General features: G+C 41.9%; 1 protein-coding gene across 1 annotated transcript; it reads left to right on the top strand.

The window, feature by feature from the left end:
- Positions 1 to 1,280: 1,280 nt before the first annotated feature.
- On the top strand, positions 1,281 to 6,401 carry LOC137562247 (olfactory receptor 2G3-like). Its single transcript, XM_068273579.1, has 2 exons — positions 1,281 to 1,299; positions 5,464 to 6,401. The coding sequence occupies exons 1-2, from the start codon at positions 1,281 to 1,283 to the stop codon at positions 6,399 to 6,401; spliced, it is 957 nt and encodes a 318-aa protein (XP_068129680.1).
- Positions 6,402 to 7,189: the final 788 nt, after the last annotated feature.

Here is a 7,189-nt window from a genome sequence, read left to right as displayed (position 1 = left end):
GTATATAGTGCAGGGTGCGTCTTCTGGACATTCCCCGTCCCCCTTGTGCCTCATGTCCCCCTGTATCCTCCTCTGTCCGTGTCTTCCTCTGTTCCCCTTCCTATGTTCCCCACTCCCCAGACTGCCACTCGTGGCTGCTCATGTGACCTCTGTCCCCCTTCTTATGTCCCCCTGTGTCGGTGTCCTGACTCGTGTGTCCATACTTACACTGCAGCCACACAGATCCAATGAAAAGGAAGTAGCCCCAGGAGCCATCTACCAATCATGGCCGCCCACTGTTCCTGTTCCCTTCTTAACTGGATATTGCTGATAAAAAGAGTGGCACTCACTAAAAAAGGGGATAGCATGCCCAAGCCTCAACGAACCCCGCACTCCTAGGTCCAAGTAGAAGCAGCACAAAATGATGGAGGCTGGCACTGCAGTAATTATAGGCTGTATATTGAAATTGCAGTAAAAACATGTGGCTATGCGGTGACAGCCTGCTGTTTCAGGTCTCCAGCCTTTTCTCAAGCCAAAATGCCAACCTGGCTGGAAAAGGCTGGAGACCTGAAACAGCAATTTCAATAAAGAGCCTATAATTACTGCAGTGCCAGCCTCCATCGTTTTGTGCTGTCCCTTCTTAAAGGGAACCTAAACTGAGAAGAATATGATTTTTTTCCTTTTAAAATAATACCAGTTGCCTGACTCTCCTGCTGATCCTGTGTCTCTTATAATTTTAGCCACAGCCCCTCAACAAGCCTGCAGATCAGGTGCTCTGACTGAAGTCAGACTGGATTAGCTACATGCTTGTTTCAGGTTTGTGATTCAGCCACTACTACAGCCAAAGAGATCAGCAGGACTGACAAGCAACTGGCATTGTTTAAAAGGAAACATCCATATCCCTCTCAGTTACGGTTCCCTTTACCTGGAGCAGATGGTCTTAAGGGCGGGACCACGGCTGTGTCACGGGGGGGGGGGGGGGCGCAATCACTGCAATCCCTGCTACAGAGGGAGTGCAGTGATTGGCCCAAACGACTGAGTTGTGGTCCCGCCATCAATACCATCAGCTTCAATTAAGGGAGCAGGAGCAGTGAGCAGCTGTGATTGGCGGTCTGGAGTAGTCCAAACACCCCCCCCCCCCCCCCCCCCCGCCTGATTGTTAGATGGCTCCTGCGGCTACTTCCTTTTCATCAGAGCTGCGTGGCTGCAGTGTAAGTATGGACAAAGTGTTGGGATACTGACACAGGGGGACACAGGAAGGCGGAAAGAGGACAGGGGACTAAGGATACAGGGCGAGGGACATGGGACACACAAGACTGAGGACACGGGGGATGGACAGAGAAAACAAAGGATGGAGGACACACATAGGCATCGGTCCGAATATGTATTATTGGGACTATAAGACGCACTGCCCTTTTCCCCCCACTTTTGGGAGAAAAAAGGTGCGTGTAATAGTCCAAAAAACATGGTAGTTAAAGGGTCACTCACTAAAATCTGTTTTAGGCCTATCCATTGTTTATTCTGCTAATACTTCTGCCAGTCTATTATTCTATTTAATGGTGCTGCAGTGTAGTATACTCTGGGGTTTGGTACTGTCAGTCCACCCTCATTTCTAGGCCGTGTCATCAATTCAAGGTGGTTCTGAAGATCAAATAAATCTCATGAATTCAGTCCATCAATTCTTTTGAGCTGTGTCAAAAATGTGCGAGGACCTCCGCCCTTGAGGACTGGAGTTAAACATGCCTGAACTAAAACCTCTGCATAAACACAACCCTCCTCCATTCCCACCATCCCTGCTAATACATCAGCAGTCTCACCACATTATGCAAACATCCCCCTTTTACTTAATTCCTTCATACAATAACAACATCAGTGCCACGGAATATGTCAGCACCCCAGAATATGTTGGCACTTTAAAAAAAATTCAACAATAATATCATCTCCTTGGACACCTAGTCACATCAGCCACTTATCAGATATCATTTCACCAATGCAGCAGTCTCGACATGCCAACAAACATACAGATTCAGGCTGCAAAGAGGCCAATTACTATATAAGTCCCATTGGCAATTATTTCCCCAGTCCCCCCACTACTAAGGCCAACGGGTCAATGTTAATCTCTTTGTCCTGAGCAAAGTTTTAACAACTATAGACTAGTAAAGGAAAAACAGCAAATTTAATATAAGGGATCACATCAGTTTTACATCTTCTTTATAGAACACTCAAAAATATTGTTAAACTGAACGGGGATTCCCAGCGCTATATGATGCCTTCCTTTTGTACATTTGGAACAATGGCCGCAGTGCCCTCCTCTGAGACAATGTACTTGGTGCCAGATCATGGAATAATTGAATAGTATGGCAATTATAAGCAAACTTTTGTAGTCTGGGGGCATCCATTATTGCTTCCTTCTCAGGAAAGTCATGTATGCAGCAAATTATATGTCTGGGAGTTCTGTATTTTTGGGGGTAGGCCTCAGCGCTCTATGGGTCCTCTTAAACCTGATCTACTGATCCGATGGTCCGTTCAAAGTTTTATTAATTATGTAGCAGAGTCTGCTGGAGTTCTTCAGCTTTACTGGTCTCTGGAAGTCTGCAGACACTCATTTTATGCCTGGATCTACTTTTTAGAGCCTCGAGTTGGTAGCATAGAGCTCTTATCATAACAAATTGTCACTCTTTTGCCTCCCTTAAGTCTTCCACCATAGCTGGATGGTATCCTTTACAGGGAGTGTTTTGTAAAGAATAAAGGGAATGTTAAGAAACCCTCATGAATCGATGAAATAGTCCAAAACTGCTTAGATCGGTCAGATTTTTACTACTCACTGTAAGCAAAATAAGAAAAAAGTACTTTGGTTACTATCATTCCTACTTTAGCTGATGCTCCATAGCACTCCAGAGAAAGTCAGTGAAAGTTCAGTTCACAGAAGTAACCAGGATAAGGGAACAAGGCCACAGACTGAAAATTAATAATTTATTTGACAATCATCTTTTAATCAGCGTAAGTTATGAATAAACATGCAGAATCCTGACATTTCTACCTGAGAAATAATGACCTCCTCCAGGAGATTTAGGAAAGCCAAAGCACAGAAGGGGTAATGGTATCTTGTATGGTGGCCATGAAATCTAGTTCACAAAAGTAGACTGCCCATCACTGGTAAGCACTGAAAAGCTGGGGCACAAACTTTGTCACGCTATATGTGACAGTTATGGTGGCACCACCATTTGTGGCACCAAAAATGGATTGTGCACAAATGCAGGAAAATGTAACCCTATCTGGAAGTGATTGCCAAAAGATAACCCCAACTGCAAGGCGTGCAATAGTCTGAGAGGTTACATACAAAGGTACCCAGGTAACTTCTAAGCAGAGGAAGGTCTGTCTATATTCATGAGTCCACCATCAGGAGAACATTGAACAGCAATACAGTGTATGGTAGGGTAGAAGGAGGGAAGCCACTGCTGTGCCCCAAAACCATTGCTGACTCTCTATAGGTTGCTAAAGATCACATCAGAAGGATACTGGAATACGGTTTTGTGGAAAGATAAATAGAAAAATCTATTGGCTTCAATGAACAGCAGTATATATGGAGAAAGAAAACACTGTATTCAGGCATAAGGACTTTATCCAGTCTGTGAAAAAAGTGTGAAAAAAGTGGTGGGAACTGAATTATAAAAGACAATGCAGCAAGACAACAATCCTAAATACACAAGATGGGATGAATGTTTTGAAAGAATCAAGTCAAACTCCTCACCTTAATCTAATTGAAATATTGTGTAACCCCCTAAATCAAGGAGTTCATGTGGGGAAACAACATCCAAGCGCTGAAGCTGTTCTGTGAAGAATCTGTACTGTAATAAATCAATGTACAGAGTGATTAAGGGAGTTACTGCAAATGTTTAGTTGTGGTTATTGCTGCACATGGGGGTTACACCAAATACAGAGAGCAACATTCACTTACTTTTGCCACATGCAGATAGGTAATTCGATTATTTTTGTTTTTCTCAGTACACGACCAAATATGATATTTTTTGTTTTATTTGTTTAACTAGGTTTTCTCCATCTACTTCAGGTCATGTTGTAAAATCAGATTATGTTTTAGGTGGCATTCATATAAAAATATAAAATTAGTTTACACATTTTCAAAATGAAAACAAATGCTAAAGAAGTAGAGAATTTAACTGATATAAAGTTTCATTTTTTAATTTGTGTTTTGAGTTTGAATACTCGAAGGAAACAAAGTTAAACTACTACAACAAGGATAGTCAGAATCATCAGGGACCACGAAAGTCTTATAAGTTAATATCAACACAGTAGTCTCTGATGTCTGGCACTTGAAAACAACCACATTGGGCATGAGTCACAAAGCTTTTTCACCTGTTTTTTTCTGTTTTCCCCTTATCTATGTTACATTTTTAAGCTCCCAAAGAGCAAAAAATATAATATAATTAAGGTAAGAAAAGTAATTTTGAAATGACGTTAATCAGGAACAACTTACTTTGAGTGATTATTTTTCTTGTAAATGTGCTGAAAGGATATTTTTATTGGGGGGCCTATGCGCTGCTGTTGCTGCTCTGACTTACACTACACACACGGAGTGCGTTCGGCATCCACGCTGCATGGAGAGAGGAGGCACAACTTTCACACTGGCTGTATGCATGCATTGAATGCTCCGTTGTAACAGGAGGCGGCAGAAACCAGCGGAGGGTGATCTCGGCATTTCTGGGAGGAGTGGGTTAGAGATTGTTGCCGATCTATGTGCGGGCTTACCCAGCTGGTGGCATTGCAAACAGCCTGCATATTTGTTTAGGTTTACAACCTGCTCCCTCTCTTACTCTTCAATGTGCTTCCTGCTCCTTGCATTTTACATGCTTCTTTGCTTTACTTAATGAACTATAGCCATAAGATGGTTTAAAAGGATATGGCAAAGCCAATTCAAGTGTTTCCAGTCTATGGTCAGCTATAAGTTACGTGGTGTGTAGTGTGATGAGTGGACAAGTATAGTCTGTGTGATCGCAGCAGTTATGTCAGCAGTGCTTATTGGCTGAGGCTTAATGTGCACTGATTTTATTGTGTGCTTTGTACTATTTATCATTGCATTTATAGGTATTACTATATATAACTGACAAGACGTGAAGCTGGAAGGTGCACAGTCCCAACTAGAGGAATTGGTGTTGGGTGAAGTCATGCTAAGAAATGATCTACTGTTTACTCAAACTTAAAGCATACCTCCATTTTTTAAAATGTTTTATTTATGTATTTATTTTTTCAGAAAGTTAAAATCAGTTCCATCCATTTGTAGTACAATGATTGCAACAAACATTATTGAAACAATTTACAGTACCTCCTTTCCTTTGCGCACTTGTACATGAGTGTGGCTGCAAATTGGCTGTCCCAGTGTAGAAATTAAAATAAACATTTGGAGAAGTTGCATTACAACATTATTGTCTCTCCAGGCTATCTCTATAAAGATGATTGCATGGAACTACACAACAGTACATGAATTCATTCTCGTGGGGCTCACTGGCTGTCAAGACATGCAGATTATTTTATTTGTGGTATTTCTTATTTGCTACCTGGCATCACTTACTGGTAATGTACTTATTATTTTAATTAGCAGGATAAGCCCCCAACTACACACCCCAATGTACTTATTCTTGAGTAATCTGTCCTTTCTGGATATCTGGTATACGTCAAGCATAGTTCCCAAAATGCTCATACACTTTCTGTCTGTCAAAAAAGGGATTTCATTTGATGGTTGCTTCACCCAGCTCTTTATCCATCTTTGTTTAGGAGGGACAGAGTGTTATCTCTTGTTAGCAATGGCTTATGATCGCTATGTGGCTATATGCAGTCCATTACACTACACCACTATAATGCACCCGGCCTTGTGTATCAAGATGGCTAGTGGCTCTTGGATTGGGGGTCTGGCAAATTCATTAATACACACAATCTTTGCACTGCAGTTGTCTTTTTGTGGTCCTAATATCATGAATCATTTTTTCTGTGAGATGCCCGCTGTACTGGAGCTGGCATGTACAGACACCTCTCTTAATAAAACAGTCATTTTCTTCTGTGCTGTATTTGTAGTAATGCTTCCATTCTTCCTCATTCTCATTACCTATGGCTACATTATCTCCAGTATTCTAAATATCAGTACATCATTAGGACGACAGAAGGCTTTCTCAACCTGTGCCTCACACATTATAGTAGTAGCTCTGTTCTATGGGACAATCATATTTATGTACATGAGGCCTGGAAATACTCATGTGGCCAATCAGGACAAAATGGCCACCTTGTTCTACAGTGTTGTGACTCCAATGCTGAACCCTTTCATCTATACCTTGAGAAATCAGGATGTTAAAGCAGCATTTTTGGGAATTACAAGAAAAAAAGAAGGTGTGAATAAAAATACCTACAAATAATAAATATGAATTTTAGACATTTTCCCCGCTGTAGGTGGTCTTCTTTGAGTTGTTACTTTTGATACATAAATAGTGAACACGTCAACATTTTTCTTAGTAAATATACCGTATTTCAAATGGGTCTATTGACATGAAATTAACACCAGAAGTTGGTAACAATCGAAGTAATCCACATATGCAGGCATGGATTTACATCACAGGAGCTTATAGGCACAAATGTACTGGCACCTTAGATTTCGCCTTCCGTGAACTTACAAGCACCTGCCCTGCCAAACCGCTCCGTGCTGATTGGCCCAGCTGTCACTTCTCCCTTAATTCCCTTGCCCATCATAGGCAGCTACAGGTGCCCATTAGAATTAAGAGCTGTCCTCAGTATTAAGAAGCTTGAGGTGCCCCAAAGTATTAGATAGCTAGAGGTACCCCCAACTTAGGGGAGATCTGGTCAGTGGAATGCCAAGACCCGGGTGAGTAACTTCTTATTTACGCTCAGCTCAGGACTCTGCATAGATAAGGCAGGAGGGAGGCACTTGGGAAGCGTAGTGAGCCACCTTTCCATCATCAGGTGCCTGTAGGCACATGCCTACAATGCCTTATGGTAAATCCAGCCCTGCACATATGCAAAGAAATCAATCAAGTCCATAAATAAGTTTTGTGTAATAAAGTGGAATGAAACATGAAAAAATTCCAATGTTAGAGTGAAAATCAACAGAGAGAGGGGACAACGCTGGTGAGTACCATCGGCTATAGTGAAGGGATCTGATAGGACACCATAACTCTAGCAGGGGAGG

The sequence above is a fragment of the Hyperolius riggenbachi genome, chromosome 3 (assembly GCF_040937935.1).
Source record: "Hyperolius riggenbachi isolate aHypRig1 chromosome 3, aHypRig1.pri, whole genome shotgun sequence".
NCBI lineage: Eukaryota > Metazoa > Chordata > Amphibia > Anura > Hyperoliidae > Hyperolius > Hyperolius riggenbachi.
Note: the sequence above shows the minus strand (reverse complement) of the source record. Positions and strands in the feature narration are given on the sequence as shown.